The 16,157-nt window shown below is 36.6% G+C and overlaps 1 protein-coding gene across 2 annotated transcripts in view; it reads left to right on the forward strand.

Moving 5' to 3' along the window:
- Nucleotides 1–15,711, forward strand: part of CERK (ceramide kinase) — a 44,618-nt gene extending 28,907 nt beyond the window's left edge. The window contains exons 8-13 of one of the 2 annotated variants that reach the window (XM_050900273.1): nucleotides 290–442; nucleotides 1,450–1,555; nucleotides 4,195–4,265; nucleotides 9,341–9,546; nucleotides 11,809–12,017; nucleotides 12,970–15,711. In XM_050900273.1, the coding sequence (XP_050756230.1) occupies nucleotides 290–442; nucleotides 1,450–1,555; nucleotides 4,195–4,265; nucleotides 9,341–9,546; nucleotides 11,809–12,017; nucleotides 12,970–13,069 (845 nt within the window). In that variant the 3' untranslated portion in view covers nucleotides 13,070–15,711. The remainder of the gene's footprint in view (nucleotides 1–289; nucleotides 443–1,449; nucleotides 1,556–4,194; nucleotides 4,266–9,340; nucleotides 9,547–11,808; nucleotides 12,018–12,969) is intronic. The other variant, XM_050900280.1, reaches the window with a different exon arrangement.
- Nucleotides 15,712–16,157: the final 446 nt, after the last annotated feature.

The raw sequence follows: 16,157 nt of genomic DNA on the forward strand, positions 1-16,157 counted from the left end.
AACATCCCCTCCTACTGCTACATGGTAAATGAGTGTAAATTCTTCATTATGTATTTTTAGCATACTGACCTTTCTTCTTACTTAGTGCTTAATGCTTTTTAAATATTAAATGAAATTAACATTAAAAAATTATTTTTCCCTTACTGCATGTATAAGAAATATATATGTTATGACATAAATACAACATATTTTTTATTTTTAAAAAATCTGTAACGTTAAAGTTACTATCATGTTTGCAGCTGCAAACAAAATAAGCCTTAATAAAACCTTGCATTTCTAATCTTCATAGGTGACTGTCAGCCTCTGGATGTCTCTTCTGTACATCATAACAACACATTTTTGAAGTACTCTGTATCATTGCTGGGTTATGGTTTTTATGGAGATATATTAAAAGATAGTGAAAAGAAGCGGTGGATGGGTCCGATGAGATATGACTACTCAGGTAACTTGTGTAATTATTACATTCTTTTGTCAGCATGTAAACATATTGGAGCCGTTGATGTGCTCTTTCCAAACCAAGCTTCTCTGAAGCTTTTAAACATAAGAGGCAGACTGAACCTGATTTTAAACTCCTTGTGGTACCAAGTACATTGGATCACATTATGTAAAGCTCCGTAACTTGGGGGATAACATTAACAATGTGCCCATTAAAGTTGTGTTGACTTTGACTGTATAGCACAGTTAATAAATTAACTGATAGTTAATATTTTAAGTATTTTATGAGCTTTATAAAGAACTAAAAAGTTTATATTGAACTGTTATAAGTTATGTTGGAAGCAACCCTAATTCATATTTGTTTAACCTTTTTTTTATTAATAAAATTGCTAGTGCTGTTCTGTGTTGTTAATAGAAATGTATTGCTATATGTCACCTAGTGATAGCTGCCTAAAAAGTAGTAACTTTTCTTTGCTAGTAATTTTTACTTTGTTTTCAATCAGTTAGAGAGAGAGAGGCACTCCTCTGTTTTGGACATTAGGCTGATGGAATGAATTGTTAATTTTGTCTTTCTTCCAGCACTGATTATAGAGAGCGCTGAGTTGCTTAGCCTAGTTAGCCAATATTTGGACAAATCCTATGCTACTGGAAGGTATTGTTTGCCTTCTTTGATTTGTTTTGTGTTAGGGAGAGAAGATACAAAAGCAGAATTTAAGTGGTGTAGGCTAATTTTAAGATTCAGCAGTGATGTACAGCTAAAATTTTTAGTTGGCTCTTAAAGATGTCAAGCAAAGTAATGGTGCTATTGGCAAATGTTAAAAAGTTGGGGGGTTATTTCCTTGTCCTTTACAGTCTAAAACACCATAACACAAAGAGCTGTGAGCTTGAGGAGAGCAACTATTGTTTTGCAGTCCTTAGAGAAGGAAAAAGAGGAACAATCAAGGGATGTATGCAAAGGTGTTCACAATGTGGATTTATAATGACTTAATGCTGCTTAATACCTTTTTTATGTAGGTTTCAAGACTTTCCTTTCTCATCATTACTATGAAGGAACAATTTCTTTTCAACCAGCAAAACACACACCGGGATCTCCACGAGATAAAGATAGCTGCAGAACAGGGTAGGCTATTGTTTATCTCTGGGTATTTGACATGAACTATTGGAAAAGGCCTGTACATAAACAGAAGTCTCAGAAATGTTGTTTTTAACATCAAAACACTTACTCTGAAAGAGACAAGCTTTTAAAAAAGTTTATTAACTCGTTAAAGAGAACACCTCATTTTATCAGGTCAGTAAACAAAAATGTAATAAAATTTTGTTAGCTGGTCGCACCATCCCCCAATTTTAAATGAAGCAAAGTATAACAGCACAGTACCCAGTTACAAGATGCTGAGGGTACTATGCTGTGTTACTGCTAATAAATGAAAAGTTTGGATGCCTCATAGCTTCTACAAATAGAAATAATTATCAGATGTTCACACTGTAATTGGATCTAGCAATTTTAGTGATTGTTTTAGTGCCGTGACAGCAGCTGGCATGGCTTGTCCTGAGGATAGGTCCTCTCAGAAATCAGCCTATTTAGCCTTTTTTTATAGACTACTACTATACTGTATAAATTCTATGTAATATTCTTCACTTGTTTCTCCAATCAGGGAGTCTACCTGTGTTCCTTCATTTCTCTTTGCTTTCACCTGCTTGAAGTTATGCACTAGTATTTATTATTCTTCTTCATATATGAATGTAGCTATCAGAGAGATAGTAGTCGTCACAGCAGCATACAGAGGAGCCAGAAACTACATGGAACTTGTTGAAACTGCTGTAATAATAGTGCTGTGACATGCTACAGATCATGGTGTCCAGTACTAGCTGGAGCAACTATCCTGATCAATCAGGTGCCTTGATGCAGGGGAAGCTCCATAGGGAGAAAGCTGTCATCCTGGTCTCAGTCAGGGAGTAAAGAGTGCCTGTTGCCTCACGGGGGATTTTATGCATCCTGATAATTGCTGGAAGGGCAATAGGGCTGGGCACAAGCAATTCAGGAGAATCCTGGAGTGTGGTGATGGCAGTGATCATGCAGGTGATTGACAAGCTGACTAGGAGAAATGCTCTGCTGGTCTTGTTACAGAAAAGGAAAGGGGTTGTGACAGTTGAGGGCAGTCTTGGCAGCAGTGGCTGTGAGATTATGGAGTTTAAAATCCTGAGAGAAGTAAGCAAGACAAAAAGTTGAATTGCAACCCTGAAATTTAGGAGAGCAGATTTTGGTTTATTCAGGAATCTTGGCAAGTTTCCATGGGAGACTGCCCTGGAGGATAGAGGCCCAGGAGAGTTGGTTGGTACCTCCTCAAAGCACAAGAACAGTCCATTCTGGTACACAGAAACTTGAGTAAGCATGATAGAAGACCAATGTGGATGAGCAACGATCTGAGAAGTAGAGAAGGTGGAAGTGGAATGGGTTACTTTGGAAGAACACAGAGACATTGCCTAAACATGCAGGAATGGAACTGAGAAAGCCAAAGCTCAGGTGGAGTTGAAATCAGTGAGGGATGTGAAGGGTGTTACTTATTACAAAGGGATTATATAAGTATACCAATCATAACAAAAGGCTAAAGGAACTGTGGGCCTGCTGCTTGGTGGTATGGGGAACCTAGTGATAAAAGATACAGAAAAGGCTGGAAAATGACTCTTTTGTCCCAGTTTTCACTGATGCAGTCTGCCCCCAGGCCTTAAGGTCCCCAGGCCCGTGGAAGAGGGGTAAACAGTGGGTGTTACATACCCTGACTTTAGCAAGGCCTTTGGTACTGTTTCCTGTAGTATTCTTAAAACCAAATTGATGAGATGTGGACTGGACTGGATAAGTGGATGGGTAGAAAACTGGCTAGACTACCTAGAAGGGTTGTGAGTACCAAGTCCAGCTGGCAGCCAATTACTAACAGTGTCCCTCGGACATCAATACTGGAGCTAATGCTGTGCAACATCTTTATTAATGACTGGGACGATGGCAGAGTGCACTATCAGCAGTTTTATGGATGATACCAGATTGGGAGGAGTGGTTTACATGTTGAAAGTCAGGGCTGCTATTCAGAGGGACCTTGGTGGGCTGAAGAAATGGCTGATAGGAACCTTCTGAAGTTCAGGAGAGGCAAACGTCCTGTATCTGGGATGGAATAGTCCCATGCAACGGTACTGACTGGCTGGAAGGCAGCTCTGCCGAAAAGAACTTCGGGATCCTGGTGGACAACAGCTGTACCTGAGTCAGCAGTGTGTCCTTGCAGCAAGGAAGGCCAACAGGTCAGGAGAAGTGATTCTTTCCCTGTACTCCACACTTGTGAGATGAAGGACTGGCTCCAGCATGTCAATGTCTTTCACTGTTATAGCAGTCACATATTGGAACAGGTTGCCCAGAGGTCTTGTGGACTCTACCCTTGCAGATATTCAAAACTTGATTGAACAAGACACTGAACATCCTGATCCTGTAAGACCTGCTTTGAGCAGAGATTTGGACCACATCAGAGGTCCCTTCCAACCTATGTGATCTTACAGGTCTGTGATGCTGTTATTTCTGACATCCAGTAATCTTCAGCACTGTACTTAAGTACCTATGCTGCCTGCAGGGCTATCATGATTCATGCCACATCAGGGTTGTCAGTGCCATGCTGCATCTTGTGGTGGGAGAAGGTCTTGTAATGATTGGGTAAAACAAAAAAGTTGAACTGAATAATAGTTTTGTTTTCAGGAACTGAATGGTATTTCTGTTTTCAGATGTTACATTTGCAAGAAAAGTGAGCAACAGCTGGCAGAACAGCACAAGGAATGTGGATTAAAACATGCAGGTAATTTGTCATAAAAAGTAAGATGGTGTAGTATTATACAAATTACTGTTTTTCAGAATGTTGCAGTTCAAGTGTGTGTGTGTGTTGGGGATGGTTTTTTGTTTGGTGGGTTTTTTTAACATTGTGAGTTACTTAGATAATCCATTGTTTCTTTAAGGAAAATACATGTAAATATGTGAAAAATATGTAAGGTGTCTCCTCCACCCAAACCTCAGAAAATTCTGATAAAATTGTAATAATTACTTGTATATCTCAATGTGTTGAGTTTCTTTTCTTTAGGGAAGATAGATTCTGTGAGCTAGGACTTCGTGTTCTTTTTGTGAGGACTTAACTGATAAACTGTAAGGTAGTATAGAAGGAAGCGGTTCATTAAGATAACTTCTAGAATAGATCGGGACTAAAAATTTGTGTTTGTTAGCACAAAAGTCACCCTATGTAAAGCTGTTTATTAAATAAATATGAGGCAGTGAACTTGGACAACTAATAACCAATGTAGTGGACTTAAGTATTTCCGTACAATACCCCACCAATACTCAGTATAAATGATAAATGAGATTTTTCTCCTCTTTCTCAAGTTATGCTATCCTTATTCTCTTCCCCACCCCGTTCCAACCCCTGTGTACACTTCCATGGATTTTTTAATGGGCATAACTTCCTTCCTTTTGTTGAAACAACTGTTAATATACTGGATTCTGTGCAGTCATCCTCCTAGTTGTATCTCTTATGTCTGACTACTACATCCTAATGGGAAGGAAGCACTGATATTGATACACTTGTGACCTTGCTGGAGTAAGATATGCAGATTCAGTTGGCCGAGTTTCGCCTCTGGTCTCAGTTCATTGTCTTGGATAAACCCCTCTTAAACAGCAGGCAGCCTTCCCATGGGTGCTTGCTTCTGCTTGCTGCTTCTGCTTGCTGCTTCTGCTTGCTGCTTCTGCTTTTACTCTTTTTTTTTTTTTTGTCCCTTGTTGAGCCCAGTGCATAAAACCATAATTTTCTTGACACAAACGTTGGTCCTTATGACCTAGATTATCTTATAATTACAGTTATTTTGCACAGTTGCTGTGCCAGGTTCTAGACATTTGTTAGCAAAAAGAGTATCATCATAGTATAAGAGATTCATTGGTAGCATAAAGACTGTATATAGATTTCTATGCCAACTTGAATTCCTGTTACACATGCTTATATATAGTGCTTTCATCCCCGCTACTGCTTTCAGACCTTTGATATAGTCAACAGATGGCCAGATTGGAGTATTTCTTGAGTTGTTTTAATTTATGCCCTGATTCAGCTAAAGAAATTGCTTTACCTAATGTTTTCTTAGGAGCTAAATCTGATAGTAGGTTTTTTGGTAAGAAAAAAAAAAATCTGTCTTTTTGAGAAATAACTGTAGTTGGAAATTGCCAACTTCTTGTTTGTGGGGCTTTTTTGTTTGGTGTTTTTTTTGTTTTGGGGGTTTTTTGTGTTTGGGGGGGGTGGGGGGTTGGTTTTGTGGTGGTCTTTTTGGTTTGGCTTTGGGTTTTTTTGGTTTGGTGGGTTTTTTTTGTTTGTTTGGTTTTTTAAATCTGCCATTTTGTTAGCTTTGATCCAGCAAAGGAGCAAAGGCAGAAGACAGCTACAGGTTAGTGAGCAATCAAGACTGCTTTAGCCAGCATTACACAAGACATTAAGCAGCTGATTATGTAGGATATAGTTTACTTAAATCCATTTTACTTCTGGTAGCTGACTTTCTTTGCAGTCCAGTCTCTTCTTCATGCAGTACTGGTAGGCAAACAATAACAATCAGCTACTCTTGATTTGCAATAAAAAGGATTTTAAATCGCCACCTCAGATAAGCTTTTTACTCACCAGGGTGTAGTGGCTGCCACTTTCATTGTGCCTACTTGGTTTGTGTACAATTCGGATACGTTTAGAAGGATGCTTGCATTGGCTGTCACTGAACATATTTCTTGGTATTGTGCAGAGGTCTATGTGCATGTGCTGAGTAAACTTTGAGCATTAGTACTGTACGCTGATTTCAGCAACTTGCAGTATATATACACAGTAGACAGTTGAAATGAGTGCCCTTTATGCTCTCCCTGCTTATGATTGCTCTGTTGTATGAAAGATATTTTGGGCAAATAATTTGTGCTATTACAGTGATGCACCCTGCAGAATGGTTATGAAAACAGTTGGTCATTTAAAATGTGATAAATATCCCGACTTTGTTCTTACTTGAGCAGTGAAGCTTTTTTTGAGTAACATGCTGAAATTTATACTGAATGTTACTTTTCCACCAGGTGAAAACAATCTATTACAGTAACATATATAAGCATTCTACCTTAAGTAATTTGAGACTTATTTATTACAATGAGCATACTTCAAAAGTTAACACATATCTAGACATACTATAGACTAAATTATTAATGCTTCTCAGATAAACGACAAAAGGATTTATCAGTAAAGGGTGTTGTTTTCATTTTGTTTGTATATCAGAAAATGCCTGGCTTTCTTGTAAATAAGCACTTGTATAGTTCTGGACACAGATGTTTCCAGTTTGAGTAGTTTCTTATGTTCTGTTCAGTTACCTTCATCTCAGAGCAGGGCCTTGTCATTTGCCTGCAGCCTGAACAAAGTCATTCTGTAGTCTGACATTTAAGTCTTTTCCATCTCTCAAGATACACATTTTGAATCTGATTTAAATTATTTCTTTCTGTAATGTCCAGTTTGAAAGCAACATAAAAAGATCAGCAGTAAAACAAGCAATACTAAAACCACTCTGGCACATGATGTGAAAATGTTGAATTCAAGAGCTTCATTTTTTCTTGTTATTACTGATTTGTTTATCAGGAGATAGAAAGGATAGTCTAGATGGAAAAAGAATAAAGTTTTTAGTTTCCTTTAAGTCTTTTGTCACTTTATAATCCTACTCTATTTTTCCTGGAATTCTGTTTTTCTTGGTTCTGTTACTAAAGAGTGGATAGTAAGAAGTTCCAATGAATAAAAACTCAAGGAAGCGAGAAGAGTTCAAAGAGCAAAGAACAACTACAGAATACTTTACAAACATTTTTTTTTCTTATTTTTTTCTTCTTTTTCTGATGTATAAAGCTTGGAAGAGGTCAAGTCAAAATGAATGCATCATAGACTTTAGGTCCAAAATTACCTAGACAATTGTAATAATGGTTCTCTAAAGTAAATGTGAAGTTCCTAAAACTGAGACAATAAAGAATATCAGAATTTCAGGACATGAAATGTGTAGCATAAACGTCATCTATAGTCCCATCAAAGAAGCACCTTGAAAATAACTATAGTTTAACCCAAATGTGAGGAACTGAATAATGTTAGATTTCTAAGTCCGTACCAGTTAATGTGCCTCAAAACCTCTACCTTGCCATGGTTTGATGATCAAACTTTAACAAGCTTATATAAACAAATGTTATCATTTTTTGTTCATTCCTTTATTTTTATCCCCATCATCAACAATGGCACTTCACTCCCGAACTCGTCTTAGAACCACATGTATCTCCGTAGACTGTTCTGCAGCCGTTACTTCTGTGGAGTTGTTCATTTGAAATAATCTGAGTCCACTTACATTGGGAGGAGGAGTGTTATGGTTGCTTTATGGCTTTTTCTTATTGTAGTGAGTAAGGCGATTATGTGTAATCTAAAAATGCAAAGGCATTTTTTAATCTATCCATATTCAAGAAAATACAGTTTGGATGGCAGCTCTGTGCAGCGCCTGCCAGTGTTTCTTTGTTCCAGAAAATTCCTCTGCCTCTTGCTAGTATTGATGTCATCACACCTTTAAGCTCAGTCTAGGTCTAATCTCTAACAGAATGGTTTCACGTTGTTGAGAAGAGACTTTTGTATTGCTTTCCAGAAATCTCTGAAGATGTATGCGCAGGAAAGTTCAACTCTGTTAATAGTATTCATCTTCAGACATCTGGGGTTGGGGTGGAAACAGACCTCTGATCTGCTGCCTGCTGATCCTTGCTGAACCCTGAGTCATCTCTTCCCTTTTTGTCTTTTTTTTTTAAACATAGTTTGTGGCATTGAGGCAGAAGAGGAATATTGATTTAGAAACCAAATACTAAACCACTCTCTTTGCATCATTGTTTATTTAAGATTAACTTGAAGAGCAAGAATAAAATTTTTAAAAAGTTAAAAATCCCCCTGAACTTTCACACTACAGGAGTTGTAACTTGCCTCTGTCTTTTCCCTGCCTAAGGCTTTGTGGGTTTACCCAAATAGCATTGATCTTGAATTTGACATGAACATGTGTCCTGGTTTGGGCTGGGATAGAGTTAATTTCCTTCCTAGTAGCTGGTATAGTGCTGTGTTTTGGATTGAGTAGGAAAATAATGTTGAAAACACACTTATGTTTTTAGTTGTTGCTAAGTAGTGCTTATCCTAAGCTAAGGATTTTTCAGTTTCCCATGCTCTGCCAGCAAGCAGGTGCACAAGAAGTTGCGAGGGAGCAGAGCCAGGACAGCTGACCCAAACTGGCCAAAGGAATATTCCATACCATGGAACGTCATGCCCAGTATAGAAACTGGGGGGAGTTGGCCGGGAGGGGTGGATCGCTGCTTGGGCATTGGTCAGCGGGTGGTGAGCAATTGCATTGTGCATCACTTGTTTTGTCTATTCTAATTCTTTTAGTATTATTATTGTCATTTTATTATTATTATTATTATCATAATTATTTTCCTTCCTTTCTGTCCTATTAAACTGTCTTTATCTCAACCCACGAGGTTTTTCTTTTCTGATTCTTTCCCCCATCCCACTGGGTGGGGTGAGTGAGCGAGCGGCTGCGTAGTGCTTAGTTGCCAGCTGGGGTTAAACCACGACAATGTGTCAGAAATGGTGAGCAGTTTTAGTAGATAATCACAGGCTGTGAAGGCAGAAAGCAACTTTCTCTGTTAGTATATGAAAAATAGATTTTTTTTTTTTAAATGCAGTTTATTTTAGATATCTATTGACAGTGCATGAATATGCCCAGGAAAAACTTTTAAATTGCCAAGAATGATTGGGTTTTAGTGTTCTTGTGAGTAAATGAAATAATAACCTATCTCCATGCCTTTATTGATGTGTTTCAGAAGATGAAGAAGAATGGAAGGTTATTAAAGGGAAATTTCTAGCCATCAATGCAGTAAATATGAGCTGTGCCTGTCCACGAAGTCCAAAAGGTCTTTCACCAGCAGCTCATTTGGCAGATGGTTCAGCTGACCTCATTCTAGTTCGTAAATGCTCCAGATTTGATTTTCTACGGTATCTTGTCAGACATACAAACCAAGATGATCAGGTGTGTATTCCCTTTGACAATGAATTCTCCAGAGTCAGTCTAAGTTGTAAATATCAATACTCTTATATGACAAAAAGAACATCTACAAAGCAGGTTGTTTTTGTTTTAAAAAAAAAGTTTATACATTTTGGGTGACATAATCTCAGGATGTGTGCCATTAAAAAAAAAAAAATTATTTTAGCTAAGTCAAGTCTTTGGCCATAGCATTCTAACAAAATTCCGCTTTTGCTAGTTGAATTCTGTTTCATGTTTTCCATATATTTGCTGTTTGAACAATATTTAAAGTGATTTTGTATGACTGTGCCTCCATGTATTTGTCATGAAAAACTGCTCACAGCACTACAACATAGCTGAGGTAGAAGATGTAGTGAAGAATAATAAATCACTTTTTGTAAACTGTATAAAAATGTGGTTTAGAAGAAAGTTACCAGAACTGCAGTTTGATTGTAAACTGCAGGCTTTTAGTAGAATTTTACTACATATATGTGACCAGGATATGAGCTTTATGCATTCAGCTTCAGAATTCTTCCTTGCATATGTTGTAGCTGTCAGGATAAACTACAAGGGAAGATTCATCACTGCTTTGGATTGTAGTATCTGTTGAAACCAGAGCTATGGCTGTGAATACACACATTTAATATTTGTCACAACCTGATATTAACAACATGTTCTGGAAATTATCTGAACAATGGACTAATGTCATATCTAGTTATAAAAGCAATAATAAATCTCACTTGTTTATGATGCTATTCTTCCTCCTCTGTAGAAGAATTAGTATAGATTCTCTTTCCTGTATTTCCTCATTACCATTCCCTGGGACATTGTGTGTGTGCCTGTATTCTTCCTTCCTGCTATCCATCCTACTCACTCTCACTGTTCCCTTGATGTTTTTGATTATTTGAAGCCTTCCCTGACTGCCTTTCAAAGTGGCTTCACCATTTAGCAGGAGACTACATTCTGCTTAGACATCAGAGCATTTATGGGTGGCTCTGTGCAGCCTTAGATACCAGTTTTTGCAACAAAGCTGTTTGGACTAGAACACTGCTTAGTGAGCCTCGTTGTATCCATGAGCCAGTGCTTCCAAGTGTGGAGTTTGACACCTTCACAGTTGTTTATGGTTAAAAGCTGAGGGAACCTAAGACCTGGGAGGTCCCTTCAACTCTGATGCTTTTTGTGATTGCCACTGTGGCCATTCCCCTTCCAGTGCTTCCCAACTGTTTCTCTCTGGGATATGTTGGTTTTGCAGTGTAGATTAAATGCAGGGTTGTACATATGTCCTCACCTCAGGTTAGTGTCTACCATAATAGTGGGAAACCCTGTTTGAAAACTGAAGAAAATGTGAAAAGAAAAAGGAAGAAAAGGGTTGACTCTACATTAATACAAACTGGTTTATGGGTAAACTGTTTCTTTGTTCACTTTGGCTTCCTTGCCATCCCCTTCCCATAGACGCACACAGACATACTCCATTGCATTTGCTAAATGACATGTCTGTATTTATTACAGCTTGCTAAATGTTTAAGTCCCTATCAGTTAAGTTGCTTTCAGGGTAGGTGGGGGCACCCTCTAATTTGATTGTTCCTTTAATTTACAAAACCTGTTTTAAAGCATTTGTACAATATTGTAGTGTAAATCTGCAACCTGTGTTATAAGAGCAATCTCTTAATTGTCCTACCTTTTCCTAGCTGAATTAACTAGTTAAAATTATTTTTATTTTCTTGGAATGTAATAATATTGCCCTATATTCTTATTTTCGTGTACACCCAGCTCTGTAATGTGATCACACTGCCATGGAATTCTCAACTTCAGGGCATTGTTGCAAATGCAGAACCAGAAGGCTTTCAGAAAAGCTCATATGTTTTAAGGACTGTAGTTGAACAGGTCCTGAGGATGGTACAAAGATCCAATCCAAACCTTTTAAACTTTGTTTCCATGTTATAATAGTTTTTATAGGGTATTTTTAATAGTTTTTATACCCCATTTGCTCATAATCTCAGAACCTGTTACCTGATTATCTATAAAGTGGCAGTATTGCAGCCACTTGAAGAGGACCACTGAAAAGTAAGGTTCCGTGTTGGCTTTATTGTTTCTGACTTGTGCAGTTTTTTAAAACAAAAATCACTCTATGCCTCAGGTAAGCTTTTCTAGAAAATTGGAGTGGACAGACTTTCTTGAACACAAAATGCTGCATGCTGAGTTGCTTTTCACATCAAATGTATTTAACTAATTGTAATTGCCTGTTTTGATTTATTTTTTTCTTTGTAGTTTGACTTCTCATTTGTAGATGTTTATCGGGTGAAGAGTTTTCAATTTACATCAAAGCTTTCAGAAGACAACGAAAGCAATGTCACGGACATAGGAAAGAAACGTTTTGGCCAGTTCTGCAGAGATCATCCAGCCTGTTGCTGTAATATTGCTAATAGCACCTGGAATTGTGATGGAGAAACTCTGGACAGTTCAGCAATTGAAGTGAGGTAAGCATTGATTTTTCTCTCCATATACCAGAAAACATTAAGCCTTTTCATTGATTTTAAAGATGCTTGTAAAGACATCCCAAAAAGGTGCCTCTGCATAGCAAATTTGAGTCTTCTGATAATAAACTTAAATTTTTTTGTTAGTTTTTTTGAGTCCTTTCCAGAGAATACTCCAACCATGTATATTGTAAATTATCACTCTGAGATAGATGGGTAGCCCTACCTTTGAAGTCATACTTACTTCTTAGGAACTGATATTATGTGCTTGAAGTGCTGAAAGTGAAGGTGATGTTTGGAGGATTCTTTTTAAATGAGTGGAGTACCTCATTACTCTGAGCAATAGCTTTTCCTATTAAGCTTAAGTAAGCATCTTTGTCTTACAGAAATACTGAGTATGTCCCATACTTTGTGTTTTTTGACGCACAGCACAGAGTCTTATCTCCAGCATTGGCACATGGAGAAAGAAGTTTGCAGTTGTGCAAATAATCAAATTAGAAGGGAATGAGGTTTTTGAAATTTGAAGGACTTTTTTCTTTTTTGTTTGGGGTTTTTTTGGTTGATTGTATTTGTTTGTTGTTTTTAGAACAAAGGGAACCAAAAACACAATACAAAATAATTACATGCAATTGTGTTCCATTAAAACATAATCACTGAGCAGTCCAAAGTGATTTTTATATATATTGTATAAGATCAGCTCATCTAAGTGCCCCATAGAACTTTTTGTGTGGAAAAGACGAGTAACGGGAGTGATGGATACATGAAAGCATCCAGCCTTCTTTGCAGGGGAGGATTGTATCAAGAATGAGCACGCGGTTTCTGTAGTCTGGAGCAAGGAACTTTGTCCAACTGGACATGGATTATTGAAATTGATGATTATTGAAATTCATGGATTATTAGAATTAAATATGTAGTACCCATTTATTTCTTATTAATTGATTTCTATGTTTTTCAGGGTTCACTGCCAGTTAATGAAACTATTTGCAAGGGGAATCGAGAAAAACTGTAAAGATGAAGCTGCCTACAGCCAGAGTAGCATTGAACAGTTACTATAGACATTGTTCCTCCAATGGGGAGAAGAAAAAATAAAAGCTCAAGGAAATTGAGTAAATATGCATTTTAGTCAAATTGACAAGTATTTTAAAATTTTAGTGGGGTTTTTTTTGAGGCTTCAGTATAATTTTAGACATCTTATTGCATTGTGTCATATTTTAAAAAACACTGTAATCATTAAAATATATCTCAGAGCAATGTAATCTAAGTTATGTTAGAAAAGAGAGGATTGGCGTGTATATATGTATTCATGATAACTGATAAATTCTCTGTGCTTTTCTAGAGAGCTGATTTAGCAGTTGTGTTGCAATAATATCTAAATGTTATAAAACATTGGACTTTCCATTGTAATCAAACCAAGATACCAAGACAAGATATTTTCAGTGTCTGAGAAGACGTTTTCTGCTGGGAGTGTTATGTAGTTGCATGTGGCTTAAATGCTGGACAACAGTGTTGTCATCCGCATCTTTTTTGTAGTGAAATCTTTCATTTTGTAATTCTGACTATACCTTGCAACTTATCAATGCAATTCAAACACACATTCCTGGCTTTAAGTAATAACAATAAGGGTTTAGAAATACTTTGAAAAATAAAAGCACATCTGTATACAAATCATACCTTATCCTATATATTCTATTTATAAAGGCTTCCTTGCATGATGCTTTTTGGGATTATAAAGGGTTTTATAACTGTTTGGATGATACCAAATACCACACTGCAACTGAAATGTCTTGCAAGCAACTCGCAGGGATACTTATATAATACCAGGAAGGCACAGGCAAAGGAAAATATAAATATTTGCTGAAACACCAGCAAGTTTTAATTTTTTAAAAATATCTAAAATTAACATATGAAAAGCTTCCCTCTTCAGTACACAATTCTTTGGAGATTCTACTACATACGTTAAAATGTATTTGCAAAATAAGATGTTGGAATGTTAAGTTTAAAAATATGATTTGATGATTGAAAGTTTTTTAAATGATGTTTATTTAACTATGAAACAAAATAATTTGTTTTGTGAAGTCAAGGGAAGAAACTGGCATCTGATAAATCATGAATTCACTGTGCTGATTTGTTTTTATAGCAAAAAACATTAGACTATCATATATAGCTATGGAGTGATTATTTAAGTTGTGTATGGATTTGTGTATTGTGGCACATATGTGTTCTGTGTTTAGGTTTGGGGCTAAATTTTGCTGCTCTTATACAGATTTATTCCTGTTTTGAGGATCAGAAGTTAGCCCCTGCTCTCTTCTGTCTTTTCTTAAGTGTGTAGTTCTCTATACAACTTATTGCATCTGAGGTTTTTTTGCATCTGAACAGCTAATGATTTTCTATTCATGTATCTTTATTGGCACTTCTGTCATTCAGCTTGTGTTAGTTTCATATGTCTCATGTACTTGGTCTGTGTAAGCCATGGTGATTGGTCATTTTATTACTGAAGCACTTGAAAGTTGTTATAAATGGCAGATTTTTTTCTGTTGAAGTTACTTACATTCCAGTTTTGTGTAATATCAAAATGGTGTGCTATATCTTTGCTACAAAGTATTATTCATACTGCTCTATATGACAAAAAGCACTTGCAAATGATATTTGCTTAAAGTATAGTCATACAAAGTTTAGGATCTGTTTTGTGTTATGTAGTATTTCAGGGAAATACTTGAATACTTTTCCAAAAGTACTGCTGTTTACTTTCCTTATTAATGCAATGAGTTGAAATGTTGATTGATCCAATGTTTTTCAGACATTTGTAACACACGTGTTATGTATACTGTATTTCTAAAGCCATGTTTAATAAGTGGATTACTACTTTTGAACTAAGAACCCCATTGAAAATGAGATTATGCAGTTCTACAAATGCAAATATTTTTTGAAAGTGTCGTTTGTTTAAAAAGTTCTACAGTTGTTGTGGCCTATCCATGAATATTGTGAGAGAACCCAGACTTGAAGTGACTGTAATTCTTGTGCAGGATATGATGGTGCACACTCAGCTTACCAACAGATGAGGGCATTTATGAGGCATTGCAGCTATCCAGATCGTGTTCTCATAAATGAGAACAGGAGTAAATACTAACCAGCTCTTTCCATTAGTTTACTAGCAAGTCATGAGACCCTTACTTGAAAAATGGAGGCTTAATCTCATTGTGAATGTATATTGAAATGCTTTGAATATTTTTGATATCTGAAACTGAGTGCTTGGTGTTTCCAAAGAAAGTGACAGTAAAGGCCCCCTTTCTGAGAAACAAGCAATCAGAAAAGGAGAAAAGATCATTCTGTAGTATGGTAATGAACTGTGAAGTAAATAATAAAGGTGTTGCAACATAATAAAATGAAAAGGTCTTAGGTAATAGAAAAGCTGCATAGTTGCATTTGAATAATTCTATTTGTAGCGTATTATACTAGCAAAGCACCATATGCGAGTTGTATGACATGTCCAGTTTATTTTTGCGAGCTGTGTAAGTAATGTCTGCTTACATTTTAATTCTAGGTGTTTTTTCTCTGAATGTAGTCTCAGTATGGAAATCATGTATGGGAAAACCAAGTTTGATTTTTCTTTTTTCCCAATCTTGCTGGCTTCAAGATTAGAAAATGTGTTGTTTTATGACGTTAGGGCATTTCATTGAAAAAATAAAATTACATAGTACAGCAATACAGTGGTTTTCTTCTTTTCACAACTTGATTTGAAAAAATATCTACCTTTGTTTGGCAGAAATCTGGCAGTAGTAGTGTGCTCAGTGTAACCAATGTGGGCAGATTGAACCAGGTGGCAAAGCAATTCATAAGCTCCCATGTGGGTTGACCACAGCTTTGTAGCAGGTATGAGTGTGGACAAATGCCGAGAGTGAAGGAAAGTGACTAGTGGAGCTGGACTTACGCTAAAACTAAGCAACTCTACCAAGGTAAACTAAAGATTGAAGGGGGAGAAGAAACTTAGTTATAATGCAAGTATTTAGAGTTATTTATTATGGAAAAATCTAAACTACAAAAAGTGAAAGAAAACTGCCATTCTAAGAAGCATGAAATATGTATTATACTATAAAATAGTATATAGTAAATAGATGGAGATCTTTAGAATTTCATTGCAATAAT

Source organism: Gymnogyps californianus, chromosome 1 (genome assembly GCF_018139145.2).
Source record: "Gymnogyps californianus isolate 813 chromosome 1, ASM1813914v2, whole genome shotgun sequence".
NCBI lineage: Eukaryota > Metazoa > Chordata > Aves > Accipitriformes > Cathartidae > Gymnogyps > Gymnogyps californianus.